Raw genomic sequence first — 18,381 nt, forward strand, 5'->3', positions numbered from 1 at the left:
ACTGTGTGCTCTTACTGACCTATCCTGAGCATGTGGAAAACTATTTCCAGGAAACCCACCTGGACTCATTTGGAACAACCTCCCAGATGTAACTGTGAATGCCCTTTGTTCTCCATCTGTTTGGTGGACAGGAGAAGAACGAACTGAGTAAACTCATAAGCAAGGGAGACATAAGTTATGCATTAGGAAAATGTCTCCAGCAGAAATGACAGGGAAACACAGAAACAAACTTCCCAACCAGGGAGGGGTTTGAGAACAGATTACACAAACATCTGTCAGAAATGGTTCAGGTAAATTGGATCCTACCCTAGGGTAGAGCGAGATGGATCAGTGACCCCATGAGGTCTGGCAACCTTACATTCTGTGCATGATCTCATTGCTACCTGGGGAAGGGATCCAGTTGTTAATTTTATTCTACACAGTTCACCCTGTTAATGAAGTCCCAGAGGCACTTCAGACCTCAAAAAACCTTAGACAAGGAGGATGAAGTGGCAGACGCAAGATTCTGTCTTATCTACAGACAGACGTGCAGACATGAAACCACAGAGGAGCCAAGCAGTAATTCTGGGGCTTTCCCACTGTCTCTTTTTAGCTGATGTCTCCAGGAACTCTCTGCAGGGAGAGGTCAGGGCTCTGTGACCTCCCAGAACATTGCACTGGCGAGTCCCCGTTCTGCCCCCTCAACTCTTACCAGATCGATGGGGCTCCCTGCGACGGAGGAAGGGCCTATTGCTACAGTGGCATGTGCCTCACCTACAGGGACCAGTGTGTGCAGCTGTGGGGGCCTGGTAAGGACTCTGCCTGCAGCAAAAAAATGCTGTCCTTTGAACCAGCCAATGTGATGTGGCACCCTGCTGTTCCTCACCCTGGGCAAGGCTGGAGTACCTTCCACACCTGCTATCAGTAGCAGAGTCTGAGGACCCTCTTCTCCTGCCTTACTCACTTGGAGGAGGCAGAAAAAAATTTCTCATGCTCCAACCATTCCAGGAAAAGGACAAATGAGTGGTGGGCATGGGGTGAGGTGAAGCAGCCACATGAGTCTCTCCCACACAGGAGCACAGCCAGCACCAGACGCCTGCTTTGAGAAGGTCAATGCTGCTGGAGACATCTACGGGAACTGCGGGAAGGACATCTACGGGAATTACAGGAAGTGCGAGACGAGGTACAAAGCAGAGTGGCAGCCCAGAGTTGCTCCTTGGAGAAGATGTTTTTATATATTACAAAATTATGGGCCAGGAGATAAAACTGATCCGTGCATTGGTTCACGCCCTCCCTCTGCCTCCTGGGAAACCAGCTGCATCCTTGTAGGACTTAGAGCCCTTACAGCTGAAGCTTCCAGCTCACCATTTCCCTGCCTTTTGCATTTCCAAACATCTAGTTGATATTCTTCCAAAGCAACAGAAGGGGGGATTTTTTTAATCTCTGAGTTAAATGTAGCTTTCTAACTGAGACAAAAATTTCTTGGTCTTACCTCTGACTTCGTTGAGGTTGGCCATCCATGGGGACATCCCCCATCCCTGGGGACTGTGAGATGGTACCATCAGTATCCATCAGACACTGTTGCTTGGGATAGTTCTTAGGAGGTGCCTGCTCATTTAACAATGACTCAACACTGCTGCTTTAATTCACATTTAGAGCTCATGTCTGCAAAACATCCAGCAAGCCAGGAATAATCACTTTAGCCTTTCCTTTGAAATCAGAGATGCTAAATGTGGGAAGATCCAGTGCCAGAGCTCTGCTTTCAAACCCCTGCAGCCCAATGCAGTGCCCATAGACACCACTGTGAACATGCAGCGCTGCCGGGGGACCCACGTGTACAGATCCGACAGTGAGGAGAAGGAGATGCTGGATCCTGGCTTGGTATTGACAGGAACAAAGTGTGGGAGCCATCATGTAGGTACAGTTCTGCCTGGAGTGGCTTGGGGGAGCTTCAGGGTATCACTTTTCCACCCAGAATGTGCTTTGTGGTTATCAAGCCATTAATTTTTCATGTCTAATGCCTTTCTAGGAGATTTTTGTATTTGTTAGAAAAACAATCTCTTAGAGGCTTCAGAGAAGCAATGGAAGGACACACACCAAAGGCTTTATGTCTTTGCCAGATGAAGTTCAGGGCCAGTGCTAAATCTGGGATTTGCTAGTTGGTTGAAGCTGTCTTGCTTAAAGGTGAGACACAATTGGAAATCAAGACATGTGAGAGCTCCTTCAAGGACTTGCCACGTGGGCATGGCCAAGCTATTGCCAGCTGAGCTCTCACTCCTCTCTGATTCATGTTGACTGGGATTTAGGGTGGTGATTAACTGTTTGCTTGGGAACCAGGTTAACTTAATTTCCTGTAATTCTGCCCAGGTAATTAATTAGTTGTGTTTCCAAGGTGTCTGGGACCTGCAAGTCACAAAATACCACAAGGCAGTAACATGGTACATAACTCAGAGAGCTAACACTGAGTTTTTGGATCCTTTCTGTGCAGGTTTGCTTTGAGGGGCGCTGCCAGAACGTGTCCATCATCTTTGATGCTGAAAGCTGTAGCAAGAAGTGCCATGGGCATGGAGTAAGTGTCTTCTTTTCCATCTCCACTCCAGGCTGAAGCAGGATGGGCTTCCATTCTTCTGTGGCTGCTTGTTCAGCTCAGTTCTGATACCTTGCTTAGGTTTGTTCTGGACTTTGGCTTCTCGGTTATTAATTTGCACATTTCTTTCCTATTTGATGCATTTTCTGGTCCATGAGTGTCCCTTTGACACAGGATTTAAGGAGGTCCGCTGGAGGGATATGAATTGCAATAAATGAAAAACAAGGAGTAATCTTGAAGAAAAACCTTCTGGGCCCAGTTTAGATTGAATAAAAAGTATCAGACTTACTAAAGAAAAAAGAGTGAAAAGTAACATTTAGAGCAGTTTATCCCAAATTGCTCTCCAGTGCCCCCAGGGGATGGAAAGAAAAGATAAACACCAATTGGCCAAGCTCTTTAGCCTAAACAATAAGAAATCTTCACTCGATGAAAGGGAAAACTCATGTCCTTCAGTTTAGAGATAAGAGAAAGGCATATTTAAATGCTGCTTTTCTGCTGAATTCAGGTTATTGGCACTTCAGCTGAAGAACCCTTCCCTTTTGGAGAAAGGGAGAATTTCTGAGAAAATAAAGGGCACTTTCACTCCCCGAAGAAAAGAATTTCCAGGCACTCAGCTCCCAGTAGAGTCTGTTCTGTAGCATTTAATTCAGCAAGGGCTTCATTTGTTTTCACCTGCAGGTTTCTTAGTAGCTGCCACTTAAATCTCTGAATCTTCCCACTCCAGGTGTGCAACAACAACAAGAACTGCCACTGCAACCACGGGTGGGCCCCCCCATTCTGCAACAAGGAGGGGACGGGAGGAAGCTTGGACAGTGGTCCCCCTCTGCCTGAAGGTGGTGAGTGGGACCAGCTCTGCTACAGTGCCACTTCAGAAGGACTTGAGTTAGTTGGGAGCAGAGTTTTCCATTGAATAAAGTCTATTTTCTCACCCTCAGGCTCCTCAGCGGTCGTGATAACTCTGGCAATCCTGGCTCCCATTCTTGTTCTCAAAGGAATCATGTTTTTATTCTATTATCTGAAATGCTGGAATAAATTTGCCATCTGTTCTCTAAAGAAGACACCTCAGTTCAGGTAAGTTGTCAGTGCTGTGCCTTGTCTGCTTGTCCCCCGTCCTGCCTTTAGTGCCAGGACAGAAGAGACATTGCTGTGAGGAATGTCACTAAATTGTAGGGTTTGTTGGTATAGTCACTATTGGCTTCTCATTTTTTCACTCCAGTGAAGATAAAATAGAAAATGCAGGAAAATAAAGGAGAAAACATATCAAAACATTAACGCTCTTTTCTTTCTCTCCTTGTCAGTGACACTGCTGGAACTGGGCACGCAAACCCTGCCTTCAAGCTGAGAACCCCCCAGCAGCAGAGGAAGGTAGGGGCAGGGTCACCCTCCACCTGCAGGGCAGAGATGCAGCTGCCCCAAGCTGTGGGATGTGGTTCCCCCTCACAGTGCAGTTAGGGAGTGGTTTTATCAAAGGATGGGATAAATAGACAGGCACCACCCATGGCTGAAAGTCAGTGGTAGAGGAGCGTAGCACCTATTTCTAGTGAGTTCCTTAAAGGCAGGAGCTGCGATTTGACCAGGCCTGTGTGGCTGCTTGTCTCTCCTGGTAGATCCTCTGCTGTCACATCCCCCATCTCAAAACTGGAGAAATGGCAAACCCATTGGGTTTATTTGCAAGTGTCACATTGATGCCTGGATTACTCTGTTCTCTTGATTTCCATTTCTGCCTCATGATCCCAAGTTGTCCCAGTCCATCTTATCAACACCTACCAGACATACACAACACATACTGGCGTTGCAGGCAATATTTCCTACTCTGTGGGTCATAGATCTCACGTAGATCCCCAGAAGTGTCACAGCGAATGTAAGGGGTGGTTTGAAGTAGAAATACCTGAGAATTTGTGGCTCTTCTGCACAGGTGATTGGCTTCCCTGAAATCCCACCGAAACCTCCTTCTCAGCAAGCTCCAGGGCTCCAGATAAACAGGCAGCAGCCACCCACCTTCTCTGGCAGCCACAGCTGCAGCGTGGGGCAGCCCATGGGACCAGCGCAGCCAGCACTTCCAAAGGACATTCCCCGCAGGACACCCCCGAGCAGGCCAGCACCTCCTGCTCCCAAACCTCCAACTTCTCAGGTATGGAGTCGTGCTGCTGTCCTGTGGATGCTGTTTGGTGGGAGGTTTGTTCTGGTGAAGCCTCTTGCCCTGGGAGAACCGTTAGGCTTGACCCAAACTGACCCCATCTTATGTGAGCATCCTATCCACGAGGTTATTTTGAGGCTTGGAAGGAAACAGTGTTGATTTATTTCTTTTGCTGGCAGCTTTGTTCAAAACTTACTACAGACCCCACATTCTTACTGGAAGGATGGTAAATCACTCAGACTAGTATTTTGCCCATTTTGCAAAAAAATATTTTTAGTTTGGGGCCCTCAAAGAAGCAAAGGGCTTGGTTCCAGTTGGTAGCAGGAGGCTGGCTCCCAGTCAGTCTCTCTCTGAAGGACACAGAGGAAAACAAACCCTATGGAAGCAAATCTTAGCGAATCAGGTTTGTTTCTGGCTCCATTGTTCCTGTGAACAGCTGGCACTTCAGCAGGAAAGAAAACTAAAACAAAAGCAGGAAGCTGAGTGTTGTCAATAAGGAATAGGTATCTTTCCCAGCTGCTTGTTGACAAGTTCCCCACAACCTCCTTTGTGTTCCCTCCCCAGCACATCCAGTCTCTTTATCTCAGTCAGCCCTACTAGATGGAACACTTTTCATAGGATTTCCACAATAAACCTTGCTGTTTCCGGGTTAGTGGAGAGCCATGGGCTGGAGAAGACACAGTGGAAATAATTGATGTCCCTTTTTGCTAGTGCCAGTGTCCTTCCTAGATGTCTGCAGCATCTGCCAGATTTGCTCTCTTGCTATTCCTATAGGAGCTCTTCAGACCTGGCAGTCAGTGGAATTTAGTCTGCCTTGTCCTTCCTGGAGTCACAGGGCAAGATCCCTGGAGAGGAATAGATCCCCAAGCCATCCAGCATTGCATTTATGCATAGTCTGAGGAGACTGCAGGGGTTTTGGGTGCCCTCCAAGTCATGAGTGCAGCTGTGTTTCTTAAATCAACACCTGTAAGGCAGCAGCTTAGCACAGAGCCTGAGCAACAATAGGCAGTTGGCTCTTGTGAGGGTAACTTCTCCCCCCGGGAGATGCTTTCCACTGAAATTCATTAGATGAATGGAAAATATAATGCTCTGAGCATCCTATTAGGGACAGCTGTGTGCACAAACAAATAATAACTGCTTGTGGGTCTGTGTGTGTTTGTATGGGCACAAGAACGTGCACATATTGTTTATGGGTATTGTATAGGCAAACAAACAGTGAGTGTGTGTGTGTGAAACTTGCTTCCAAGCCATGAAGTGCATTAGTTAATGTGGCTAATTAAAAAGGCTCTGGAACTCAGGTTACCTATTACTTGCAAAATTTAAGGCTTAAATTCAAAGCTATTTCTCTTGTAGGATATTTCAAGGCCCCAGCCACCCCAGAGAGCTCTGCCAGCGAATCCCATCCCATCCAGATCCAGAGGCTGGCAGGGGAAGAGCTCTGCTGTCCCACTGCCTCCTGGGCACACCAAAGCCCCAGGACGCCTCCAGCCTGTGACAGAGGTAGGCACTGAGAGGGCTGGTGGGAAGCACCACTCACCCCGGGGGAATAAAAACACTCAGAGGGAATATCAAGCTGCAAAACACCTTCATGTACAGCCCAGGTGGGTGGAGACAGAGAGGGTGTGGGTTGGTCACCTTTGTTGCAGAGGTCTCCATTTTCACCTGTTTCATATTAAGAATTTATTGAGTTGAGCAAAACACAGGTGAATTCAGTTCTCCACATCCCTGAACGCTTCCTCAGGCAAGGCATTTGTGTGAGTGGGGCAGAGCAATGGGCTCAAGGGGTGTGTGACCCAGAACAGTTAGTGAAGAGTGGAAAAAGGTGAACATTCACACAAGGCTTGAAGATCCCAGTAAAGAACAAAAATTCTTTCCAGCCTCTCTAGCCATGGATAAGGAATTGCTTTCTCTGCAGAGAGTGTTTCCCAAAAAAATCGTCCTGGATGCAGGCAGTTAATAAGGGACTCTCAGGCACTGAGTTCAGTGCCCTGCAAACACAACACAGCGCAGTTATGTTGTCTCCAGCCTGCAATACCCAGGAGGCCAGCTGTGACAAATGGAGAAAACTGCAGGAACTTCCTTGTGCTCTTCGTGGGAGAGTTCCTATGTGAAGCATCGGGGTGTGAATGCAGGCAGGCTTCCCCTGGCTGGCAGTACCATCAGCGCCAGGAGAGGGCGAGGACAGCGCTTGTTCTTCCATCAGTGCTCACTCTTCCTCTTTTCCCCTTTTTTCCATCTCACCCAGAGCACTGGTGTCTGGACAGCTGGAGCAGTGAACAACCTGAGAGTGGGACAGCCAGGCTCCCATGGGCATTCCTGAAGCAGCCTGTTCCTGGCTGGCTCTGGCCTTCGCAGGGCCCTGGATGGCCTTCATCACCCAAAACCACACTCACACCTTCACTGCCACGGACAGTGTCTCAGTTCCTCTCCTCCTGCCCCAGCCCCGTTTCCTCTGTGACTCACCAAGCTGCAGTCAGGCATGGCAGGGGTGCCCCAGGTACACGCCAGGCTCAGCTGGACCCTCTCTGCCTTTCCCACATAGGGATAACTTGTTTATATGGTATTTAAATATTGTTGTGCAATATCCAGTGCAGGGATGGGGTGATGGGGGTTTCACGTGTTTTTAATCAGTTATTTAAGTGTTACCAGGGAGAACAAGCTGTGAGTGCAGGTGCTGGCCCTGATGGGCTTTCATGTGAGCCCTGTTGGCTTCCTCAGCCCCCCCTCCCCCTCCCCATGCAGCTGCAGGGGCATATTGGTGCTATACAGAACCCACTGCCTCTGGGGAGAGCAGAAGGCAGCTGGTGATAACAGTCTTCAGTTTTTTCTCTGTTTACAGTGGGTGGCAAGTGGGGCCCCAACAGGGAGCCAACCATGGAAATATAATCTGTGGGGCCACTGTGGCTTTTGATCAGCTTTAGCAGAGGGGATTAATTATTTTCCCCACTAACCCTCTTCAGCAAGAGCATTGCAACCCTTCTGCCCTCCAGCACTCGCTTGTCTTCCCTTGGTGCTGTAAATCCCCAAAGCAGCCCCAGCATGGCCCATGAGTTCCAATCCATGTCATTAGGACACACTCAAGGTACGACAGGGAAGCTCTGGCCAAGATCCAGAGCAAAAGGCCAGCAGGAAGCTCAGCAGAAAGCAGCTGAGACCCCTCTGCAGTGTGCGGTACCATGATCAGTGGATGTTTTTGCACGTGTCTCCTCAGGCTCTGGTCTGTGCTGAGCTGTAACTCAGCATGGGCTGTCTGCTCCCCAAGGCAGTGAGAAACCTACCCAAAAAGTGCCCAGGTGGTGAAGCAGCTGAAATATTAACACAACACATGGTGCTTTTGTAGGGCAGCTCTCTTACTCCAGGATTTTTCTGCAGGCCATGGATGGAGAGAGCTGTCTGTGTGCACTTTAAGCAGTTGATGGTTCTGACCCTGAGGACCCTCCCTTATGAATTTGGTTTTTTCTTCCCCTAATAGTTTGGCTCTTGTATGTGGGCTTTTTTCTTTTCCTCAGGATTTTAAAATAAGACCTTTTGTTATGCCAGATTCTTTTTTTTTCCTTGGAATTAATTCCTAGGAGAACACAGGGAAATCTGGAGCTGTGGTTACAACAATTCTCTTGTGTCTGATTAATTATGGACAAATCCTCAAAGAGTGTGACTGCTGCTCCACATGTGAGAAACTGTACTATTGGCATAAAGAAAAAGAGTCTTGTTTGCTGGTTCTCTTTCCCTGTTTATTAAAGAAACCCCAGAAAAACCCTAAGAACTCATTAGACTTGTACTTATATGTAGCAGTGTATCTATAGGATGACTTAAGCCACATTAGTTTTTCACAACTTTACTACCTCTTTCTCCACAAGGAAAAAGTTCACATGGTGTGTCTTGAAATTCTCACTGATTATTCCTTATCTTACTAATTGTAGACATTTTCTTACCTTCTATGTGCCTGGAAAACAAACCAACCTAAAAAACTTCTTTCTGAAATAAGGGAGGGCAAGTAAAAGACAACAGCTTTCTAATCTTTATCTCTTTTTCTACAGTTGGGGTATATTACATATAAAAATGTGTATTCAACAATCCCCAAATCTGTTGTTTCTTGGTAGGTAATGGCATGTTTGGCTGCTCACAGGTGGAGCAGGACTGTACATACACTGTAGTAGTTGATTCAACCACAAGAACTTGATCTCATATCTGAGCCCTCACTGAGGACAGCAGCTCTTCTGCTCCAACCCCTGATCTTCAGCAAATGGCCACTAAAAGTCACTAAAATTATTTTCACTGCATTTCATGTGAGCATGGGATCAAGGTTTTAAAAAAAACGCCCCCAGACACACAATGCTCAGAGAACAACTGGACATGCCCAAACTCTAATGGAAAACTTTATTGCTGGAATATCCCAAAAATCTCCAAAAGGTAGTTTTAAGTAAGTCCTTTTAAATTTTCAGATGTGTGCAAGTTGAGTGAATGAGACCAGGGGAACTGCAGGAGGAGTAAAAGATGGTAAAACCTGATTTTTTAGAAAGATGATGTTACCTGGGAGAACTTATAACACAATACATCTCACTTTCTCCCGTGTCCACATGTTAATGGTTTACAATAATTCTCTATGCATCTATGCAAATACTTGAAGAATGCAATTCATTGTGCCTTTTGCCTAGTTTTAATAAAATTTGTCGGTTGTCATTAACAAATCCTCTTTCACTGTGTATTATTTCATTACCTCAGTTCAAATCTTCATTTTCTACATGACATTTCTCCAGGGAGGGCAGGATTGCTTTTATGAAATGCACTTCTACAGAATGAGGAAAGATGAGTCCCATTTACAGCCATTTTCTAAAATAAAATGCATAAAGCATCACACTGATTAGGATGCCAAAACCAAAGCTGGAGTGGGTGACTTGGATTATTTTCTGCCACCAAAGGAGGTCGCTGCCGTTTTACTCTGCTCTAGCTGCTCTTCCTGTTCTCAGCTGTCCCTCAGCCTCTTTATCCTTTAGGGCTACACCAGTAACATCAGAGAAATCATTTAAAACTTTCAGATCCACCTGCAACTTTTTTTTTTTTTTTTGAAAAAAACCTTTATTTCCCTTTCCACATTCCAAGAAAATAGTAGTGAAATGTTATTAAAATAGGAGATTGCATAGTCCTCTCTCCCACAGCCCCACGTTGTATTTGCTCAGTGATGCTCAGACCCAGGTATAATCAGGTGAGCATCTCAGAGGACAGCAGGACACCTCATGGGGTTCAAAGAATTGGGGGGGGGGCCTTGCCAAGGTCAAGATATTTCCTGAGAAAAAAATACATAACATTTACAGCCACTTGGTCTTTCGGACTGAAAAGATTTTCACCAGAAGTGTTGGAGACGGTGGCAGAGTTTCTCCTGACATGGGAGCTCCCCCAGCCCTTCCTCAGGTGGGGTCTGGGTCAGGCCCAGCAACTTCAGCAAGGCCTGGGCACCAGGGATGCTAAGGGAAAAATAAACCAACCCAAACAAACAAAGCTTCCATAAAAATAATTAACACTGCTCCAGGGAAACTCCTGCACCTCGCAAAAAACCAAAAGCTGAAAAAGATCTCTCTGTAAAACACTTCATGGCTTGAGTCCTGCCACTGAGCCTGAGTGAGCAGCTACTGCAAAATTCACCCTGTTTTGCCCGTATTCACCAATATTCTTGTCCCATTATTTGCAGAGCAAGTGATTAAACATGGACGAGCAGAGTCTGAATAGCAGGCGTGCACCGGTCAGTCCTTGTCTCTCACCTCCTCTCGAGATGCTGGAGTGTATTTTAGAGTTCATGCAAGTGTCTAGAAAGGAAACAAAAAAAGACAAAAACCACTAATCAATGATCCATCAAGGCCTGGAAACAAAGCCATCAATGGCCCCCCGGGGGAAGGAGTGAAGGGTAAAGATCAGCCGTGCCAAGAATAAGAGATGGAAGGGGCCTCAGAGAGGAGCTTTGTTCCAGGGCTATCATATTTCTAGAGGATTTTTGTTTCCAGTGGCTGCATGTATTAACGCCCAGCGAGGATTAAACACACCCCTTGCTACCACACCATGACAGAGACCCTGTCCAAAAGCCCAGAGAAAGATTTGGCTTTGGAAAAGACACCATTTATTTTATTTTCTGCTTTTCCTTTTTAAAATTTTCCCCTGGCACCCGGAACATTGACATCACCCACCCAACCTCCAGTCCCCACATGTAATGCCCTAAGTGTAGAGCACAAATACTTTGGGTTTATCCTCTGGGGCGATGCTGGAGTTGTCCACCTCTATCAGGATGTTCTTGTCATCTCTGGTGACCGGCGCTGGCTGTTCATTCTGAAGGACTTGTGGTAAATTCCATAAACTGACGTCCATGTCTTTGAAAGCGTGGAGTAAAAACACCCCCAAAATGATGGTGAGGAAGCCACAGACTGTCCCAATGATGTCAACCACGGTCATGGTGACCCACTCCTTAAAGAGGATGATGGAAGTGGTGATGACGATGGTGGTGAACAGCACGTAGTAGATGGGGAACACCAAAGAGGTGTTGAAAATGTCTAGAGACTTGTTGAGGTAGTTGATCTGTGTGGTGATGGATGCCACCAGGGTGATGACCAGGATCCACGTCAGTGGATGCTGCAGCACAGGCTGGTCAGCAAAGAAGCCCTTGATGGCAATTCCCAAGCCCTTGACTGAGGACACGGAGAAGGCGCCGATAACGGAGCAGATGGCGAGGTAGACGAGGATGTTGCTCTGGCCGTAACGGGGTGCGAGGAAGAAGATCAGGAGGAAGCAGAGAGCCAGGAGGATCGCAGCATAGGCCAGGAAACCTGCAGGAGGGAGAGAAGAACTCAAAACTCGAGCAGCTGGCACAGCGAGCAGTTTGTGCTGCCCAGCCCCCAGAGGGAAAACACGGCCGGCTGCGTACCAGGCTCCTCCAGCTTGGAAGTCATTTCCTCCAGAGTGGTGACCTCCTCGTCCTCTGGGGCGTGTATGACCATCACAGTGCTGCCCACCAGGCTCAGCAGGCAGCCCAGCTTTCCCAGCAGGTTGAGCCGTTCTCCAAGCAAATATGAGGACAGAATGGCACTGCACGGGACAGAAAAACATCAGCCAGTGCTTTGCAGTCCTTTAGAGAAGGAACAGAGGCTCAAAGAAAGTTAAGAATGCTTCCATGTGATTCAAGGACGCAAATTTGGTGTAAATTAGTTGGATTCCAGTGTGTTAATACACAATCACATGGCATCTATCAACAGCTGAACCTGCAGGGGTGCAGGTGTGGCCTGGAGATCACAGCCCTTGTGTCAACAAGGTGCAAAAATGCTGAATGTTTTAGCACATCCTCAGGTATTTTTTCAGGGTCTGCAGAATCACTCAGAAGCTGCTGGGCATTATGAAGCTTTTAGTGCTCAAGGGAATTACTTCAAGGACCAGTGTAACAGAGAAAAAATCTGAATCTAACAACAAAAAAGCTATGTTAATTTTAACTAAATCATCAGAGCTATTAAGCCTCAGAGAAACTCTGAAAGTACTGGGGCTACAGATGTATCTGCAAAAACATCTAGTTCTTCTCAAAAAACTGAGGGCAAGACACCAGAGCAGTCCTAACTCTCAGTTTGCTTATGCATTTCACAACAGCAGTCTTTCTATAAAACTTTAAGTACCCAGAGCCATGCATTTTGGTAGGAATCTCCTACTTAAAAATAAAGAAAGAAAATACGGTTTCAGCCCCTTTGGCAACAGCCAGAAGTACAAAACCCTACAACATGAAAGGACCCTAAAAGCTTATAAAATAAAAGACAGGTGAAAGGCAGTTTGAAAACCAGTCTGGTATTTTTGACCCTTTAAAATTTTTAGTACTCTTGATTACAAAGACAAAACAAAACAAACAAACAATAAAACCCCACCAGTCCTGGGTTGGTTAAAGAGCTGGAATAAGGAATGAAGTAATTCGGATATTTGCAATAATTTAACCTGCAGTGTATGTGGCTGCTCTCCACATGCAGCATTTCCAGAAGGGTGTGCCACTTAATTCAGTGGTTCCCAAACGATCCCCCAAAAGGACAACAAATATTCAAGTGTTTTTTAGAAAACACTGAGACTTTTTTTCCTTTGGGCAGAATAAATCATATTAGCATCCCTTCAAGTCTACCTTTACAAGTGGAACAGGCAAACAACAACAACAACAAGCCAAATTGCAAATTATAGACACAAAAATCACCTTATGAGCACGCTCAGAGCCCCCAGAGGTGTGACAATAGTTGCAGGAGCAAAGGCATAGGCAGCGAAGTTGGCAGCTTCCCCTCCACCCACTAAACAAACACAAGAAAAAATAAACACCAGTTGTTACAGGGCATTTTCTGTATTTTCTCTTGGGGGCTTGCAAACCAGCCAGGTGTCACTTGGAGAGTGGGTTTTATGCTGGGAGCTTCACGCTGCTGCTAAAAAGGGCCAAATACTGGGTGAAAATCTATTACAACTTAAAAGAGGCACCTTAAGAGAAGCGAGCCGCTCCATGGGAAGGGCTGGGGGTGCCAGGGCTGACCCAGGTGGGCTCATGAATCCCCCCCAGCCCAGCCTGGCAGCTGCCCTGAGTGGGGTTAATGAGGGAGGGGGCAGCTGTGGGAGCCCCAGGGCTGGGAGGCTGCTCCTCCCCTCCACACCATGTCCTTCTGTGGGGCTGTGGTGTCCCTGTCCCCAAGCAGGGAGGGCTGTGCCAGCTCACAGGAGCTGCATGGGCAGGGCAAGGTGGGGGCACCTTGAGCTGCGGCTGCCACGGTGAGAGCAAGAAAAGAGGGCTCTGAAACGCCCTGCTGTACAATCTGCTGCTCTCTATGCAGCTTTGAGTCCAATCTGAGGAGATACTGTAACGCTGAAGCAAGAAATAAAGGTTTTAAGGCTTGTTTTAAGGGAAAGCAAGTTTTTTTCATGGAGGGAGGTGCTACCTCTTTGTTATCTCCCTGTGGTGCAGCAGGAAACATTCCCGGAGCCCCCAGGCACTCAGGGGAGGCTGTTTGCCCTGGACTTGCCAGCTGCCTTATTAAAACCTGGCTTTTCATGCTTTTGATCAGGTAAAACCGAGCTAGCAAGTCCTACCAGTTCTGCAGGAGGATGGAAAGGGAGATCCTGTGGGGATCACTGCTTCTCCTCTCCCTGAGGAACCTCTGCTGAGGATGGGGGAACTCGACAGGAAACGATAGCACGATACACAGTTTGTCCCACACCTCATTCACAGGAACAGACCCTGGAAAAGCTACAAACCCAGGGAAACAGCTCCTACTCACTGGTTAACAAGCCAGCCCACCAGAGCCAGTCCTTTAGGTAGCCGTGGCCTCCGTCTCCTGGGGAAGAAAAGCACACGCAGGAGTTAACAACCATTTCCTCCAGAGCAAGAGATGAGAATGTCCCTTTGGAGAGGGATAAATTGCAAGGGAAAGAGTGTGACAAAGAATAAGGAAGAATGGACATACATGTGTTGGGAACTAATCCAGTTCTGGTCCTAACCCTCAAGCTGTTGGACATAAGGAGTTGAGCCTATTGACATGGTGAACCCTGATTTTGCTAGGTCAGGGAGAGCCCAAGTTTTTGATAAATCTGACCTGACTGGAGCTGTCAGTAACAGCAGTGTTTGACTTGCCTTGGAGAAAAGCGATGTGCTCCCATAGCAGGGGTGACACACTTCACTAGGACTGAGAGATTACAGGGCAAGATAGGACAAGGGGCAAGAAGAGTTGAACAGGAAGACTTCAGGACACAGGGAAATATCTTTTGCTAGAGTTCAGCCTCTTCTGGTTCCTCAACAACTCCATGAATGCTGAAGTTCAAATGTTATGCTTTGGTATTCCTAAGAAATTGCTGGTTTATTTGTTTTAGTGTCTTTTTGCTTGGTCGGGGCTTTTCCCAAGAACTCTTTTTGTCAGCTGCAATTTTCTGTCATTAATCTCTAATTCCTTCCAGAATGTTAAACATTCTGAAAAAACAAGGAGGGGTTTGCTCTTGTTTTACTCGCTTGGCTCTACTGTGGGAAGAGTTCATGGAGGGAAGGAGGAGAGAGACATCTACAGTTGAAGCAATACTGATACTTTGTTGTGCAAATATAATGCCAAAAAGCAAACCCATCTGTGTTCAGCAGCTGCACGTGGCAGAGGATGGAGAGATGGACTCAAGACCGGTCTGTGGCTCAGGTGCTGTTGGTAGCTTTGGTGGTTGTCTCTGCACAGTCACTTCATCATTCCACGCCTCTGTGTCCCCATATGGGCACAGAATAAAATGGGGATGGTGGTATTTACTTCCTCTTAAAGATTATTTAATAACTGTTCCTAGGCCAGAACTGGGAAGCAATAGTAGTTTAATTATTTTATTATTCTCTGGTTTGCAGTTATGCAAGTAGGTCAGCTGCCAGGTAGGACTTACCCTGCTGCTGGAGCACGTTTGCAATGCTGATGGGATGTGTCCAATTCCACAGTGCAATTCTGCTCTAGGCAGTGCTGCTCCACCACTGCCCATCCATATATATATATATGTGTGTACACATAAACACACACGCCCTAAGAGCCTGGTGCTAGAGGAAAGTTATCTGCTTGTTGTTGAGCAACACAGCGCCAAAGGATGCCTTCTGAAACCACAGAGTTCCCACAGAGCCGGCCTGTCCTGCATTCACACAGGGCTCTAGCTAATGCAATCTGAGCACACGGGGCTGCATCCTTGTCTCATCCTTGTCTCGGTGACCTGGTGGCAAAGCTGCCTGGTGCTTCAATTAGAGCAGGAGTGGGGTCAGGGCGCTGTGCTGCTCTGCTCCAGGCTGGGGCACAGCCATGAGCTGCAGCTTTGTGCAAAGGGGCCCATTTCAAAGAGCTTTTAGCACTCGGCTTCTTCCTGGCCTCACACGTTCTTGTTCTGCTGTGGGGGCACATCTCATCTCACAGGACACTCACTTGCTATTTGTGGTGCCAGGCAGGAAAATGCTGCTTTTAGCTGAGCTCTTCCAGTGCAGGGCTCTATAAATTAGCTCCTTTCCAACACGGAGACTGTAAATTAACTCCTTTCTAATGCCAGGCCTGTAAATTAGCTCCCCAGTTCCCACATAGCACTGCTGTCTGGGTCTCACACACAAAGATGCATCCACAAAAGGTCTCATTTACACTGCTGATGGAAGACTGACGATACCCAGAAGTGCTCCCTTGCCTTAAAAGTGCTGACATTTGGATTGTGTGTGTGGTCCTAGAACAGGTGATCCTTCCTCCTCCTGCCCACACAAAAGCCTTACCTGCCCTCGTGCCTCCCTTCTCCACCAGCCGTAGCAGTCCTTTTTTCTTGAGGATGACACTGCTCCCGATGAGGAAGCTGGAGAAGACAGCCAAGCCCAGGCCAATGTAGAATCCATAATTATTTTCCAGCCGAGTTATCCAGGAACTATCTGAAGTCCCATTGTCCTGGACAGAGTCAGCTGGGACAGCACTGCTGATCACTTGGCATACAACCCGGTGGGAAAGGCACGAAAGGGTGATCAGAGACCCTGTGAAACCACCGTGGAGATAAAACAGCAAATTACTGACATGACTGTCAACAGTGTCCCTATTCCCTTAGGCTCATTCAGGTGTCCCGCTGCACAGCCACCCGTGCTGTCACCCTAGCAGCAATACCCAAAGATCTCCAAAGCTCAGGACACCTCTTTACCCACATGTGGAAATGGCAGGGTTTTGTCTGACAAATTCGTGGCCTGCAGTTCAAGCACCTCTTTGACATTGAATGTGTCTACATACTGGGCTGGAAGGCCACAAGGACCTCTAAAAAATAATTTGAATTTCCAAATATATATACCAGGGTATCTCCACCAAACTGCAGTGTTATGGGGTTGAACTAGGCCTTATCAACACTTAACCCTGTTGATCCAAAGGCTTTGGTGCTTTCCAGACAACTAATCCTCACACCTGCCAGCTCATCTGCAGTTGTAACTTTGGGTTTAATGTGGAGCAATGCCAACACTTTGTAACTGTCCATCTGTTCCTGCTCTGTGTGTTGAGCTGTGTCATAAAACTACAACAGATTTGTCTCGGACAATACATTTCCTCTACTGTTTCAAGGTTTTGTTCTACCTGTTTGCAGAGTGCCTGAGTGCTCCTAAAGCAAAGCCAGCCCTGCCTGAGAGCAGGCACAGCGTTCTGCTGTTAACACCAACAGCGCTGCAGCCCTGTGGCTCTGGCCAAGGTGTGTGGCTGTGTGGGGGTGGGAAAATTGCTGAGCTTCTTCCTCCCCTGACACTCCTACCACACCCAGAACATCTTTCTATTTGCAATCCTTACTCCAAGTGTAGTAAAGACAGTGTGACTGTGACCATTGGGAACAGAGCAGCCAGGTGGAGTACAAAAGTCTCATTGTAAAGGACTTCAATATTTTGCCTGAACTCACATAGGAATTATAGAGCAAGTATTTGTGTCTCTGCAGGCAGGAGTATGGAATGGCTAAACTGCTCCCAGCAGTGCCAGGAGCCTGGGCATGGGCCCCATATTCTTCCTGAACTAGGAGCCTGATTTAGATCTTCTGCAGCTGCAATCTCTGGTCCTGGCACACACAGCTGAGGTTTTGGATCTGGACTGGCTATAAACGTTTTTCTAAAGGAAAAAATACCAGTGACTTTCTAGATGAATTTCCAAGGGTTCCCTAATAACTTTTTTTTTTTTCCTACTAGGAAAGCATTCCTGATCGCGGAAATATTTCCTGGGGAATAAGGGGGGAACTTGCCTCCTCGGCTGGGTGAAAATCTCCACAAGGTACTACCGGGCACAAGGATCAGGCAGAGTGATGGGGTGATTACCAAGTGGATTAAGTAATCCTTAAAGGAAAAAACCCAACTCCTGGCTTCTCTGTGCGCTCTGAGGCTGGCAGAGCGTGGTGCCGGCTGCTCGCAGCGCAGGCTGCGTGCCTCAAGCTCCTCCATTCCTATAGAGACCTCAAAAAAAGGAGAAGAAACCCCAAAGCCAGGAAAAAGCCCAAAGCAGAGCAGTGACAGAGGACAGCCCCAAAGCCGGGGGGGATAAGGCCGAGGGGTGCGGCGGGCTCAGCCCCGCCGTCGGAGCCGGAGCGGCCGCCCCGTTCCGGAGCTGTCCCGGTCCTGTCCCGGCCCGGTCCCGGCGCTCGCGGGGCAGCTGGGCCGAGCCGAGCCGAGCCGAGCCGAGCCGAGCCGAGCCGGGCCGAGCCGAGCCGAGCCGAGCCGAGCCGAGCCGAGCCGGGCCGGGCCGAGCCGGGCCGGGCCGAGCCGGGCCGGGCCGGGCCGAGCCAAGCTGCACCCACCGTTGCTGCAGCTGCTGTTCGTCTCCAGCGGATCCATTGCCTTCGCTCTCCGGCCGCTCAGCGCATCCCGGGCCGAGGGCAGGGCCGGGCACACCTGAGCCCGCCCCGCTCCTCCCCCGGGCCGGCCCCTCGCTGGCCTGGGAGCGCTGGTAATGCCCGGGTGAGCCTTGCACGGTCCCCTGGGCCAGCCCCGCACCCCCAGCCCTTGGTGCCATCCCCGTTCCCGGTCGGTGCGGCGGCATCTCCGGGGCGTTCTGTCCCTCCGCACAGAGCCGGGACGGGGCTCCTGCCGCAGGGGTTTCTCCTCTGGAGGGTGCTTTCCTTGTTGCAGAGGCTGGAGAAGGCGCTGGGGCAGCAGGAGGGTGGCTCGGAGGTGTGTGAGCCCAGGTGCACGCTGCAAAGCCTTCGC

The 18,381-nt window shown here is 48.3% G+C and overlaps 2 protein-coding genes across 3 annotated transcripts in view; one reads left to right on the plus strand and one right to left on the minus strand.

The window, feature by feature from the left end:
• LOC121658134 (disintegrin and metalloproteinase domain-containing protein 19-like) overlaps nucleotides 1-9,391 on the plus strand; it is a 32,631-nt gene extending 23,240 nt beyond the window's left edge. The window contains exons 14-23 of the mRNA XM_042014646.1: nucleotides 593-788; nucleotides 1,054-1,162; nucleotides 1,701-1,893; nucleotides 2,468-2,548; nucleotides 3,291-3,402; nucleotides 3,502-3,637; nucleotides 3,865-3,931; nucleotides 4,482-4,697; nucleotides 6,057-6,203; nucleotides 6,949-9,391. Of these exons, the coding sequence (XP_041870580.1) occupies nucleotides 593-788; nucleotides 1,054-1,162; nucleotides 1,701-1,893; nucleotides 2,468-2,548; nucleotides 3,291-3,402; nucleotides 3,502-3,637; nucleotides 3,865-3,931; nucleotides 4,482-4,697; nucleotides 6,057-6,203; nucleotides 6,949-7,023 (1,332 nt within the window). The 3' untranslated portion in view covers nucleotides 7,024-9,391. The remainder of the gene's footprint in view (nucleotides 1-592; nucleotides 789-1,053; nucleotides 1,163-1,700; nucleotides 1,894-2,467; nucleotides 2,549-3,290; nucleotides 3,403-3,501; nucleotides 3,638-3,864; nucleotides 3,932-4,481; nucleotides 4,698-6,056; nucleotides 6,204-6,948) is intronic.
• Nucleotides 9,392-9,771: 380 nt separating this feature from the next.
• Nucleotides 9,772-18,079, minus strand: LOC121658135 (magnesium transporter NIPA4-like). 2 transcript variants are annotated; one of them, XM_042014648.1, is made up of 7 exons: nucleotides 17,973-18,079; nucleotides 15,949-16,197; nucleotides 13,967-14,023; nucleotides 12,904-12,994; nucleotides 11,611-11,771; nucleotides 10,929-11,512; nucleotides 9,772-10,504 (listed from the first exon to the last, which is right to left on the minus strand). In XM_042014648.1, exons 1-7 carry the CDS (start codon nucleotides 18,007-18,009, stop codon nucleotides 10,493-10,495), a joined length of 1,191 nt encoding a protein of 396 aa, XP_041870582.1. In that variant the 5' UTR covers nucleotides 18,010-18,079; the 3' UTR covers nucleotides 9,772-10,492. The 2 variants fall into 2 exon arrangements, with proteins under 2 accessions (XP_041870582.1, XP_041870581.1); XM_042014647.1 differs by lacking the exon at nucleotides 9,772-10,504 and having other exon boundaries at nucleotides 10,790-11,512.
• Between the last annotated feature and the right edge of the window lie 302 nt (nucleotides 18,080-18,381).

Source organism: Corvus kubaryi, unplaced genomic scaffold (assembly GCF_017639235.1).
Source record: "Corvus kubaryi isolate FWS band 111438036 unplaced genomic scaffold, C.kubaryi_AGA036_p1.0 split2-37374, whole genome shotgun sequence".
NCBI classification, from domain to species: domain Eukaryota; kingdom Metazoa; phylum Chordata; class Aves; order Passeriformes; family Corvidae; genus Corvus; species Corvus kubaryi.

What these genes read in the sequence shown, in the direction of transcription:
- LOC121658135 (XM_042014647.1), bottom strand. Translation starts at nt 18,009, where the DNA reads ATGGATCCGCTGGAGACGAACAGCAGCTGCAGCAACG. An exon ending in GAACAGCAGCTGCAGCAACG is followed by an intron (nt 16,198 to 17,972) that starts GTGGGTGCAGCT and finishes GTGGTTTCACAG; the next exon opens with GGTCTCTGATCACCCTTTCG. An exon ending in GAAGGGAGGCACGAGGGCAG is followed by an intron (nt 14,024 to 15,948) that starts GTAAGGCTTTTG and finishes TTTCTTCCCCAG; the next exon opens with GAGACGGAGGCCACGGCTAC.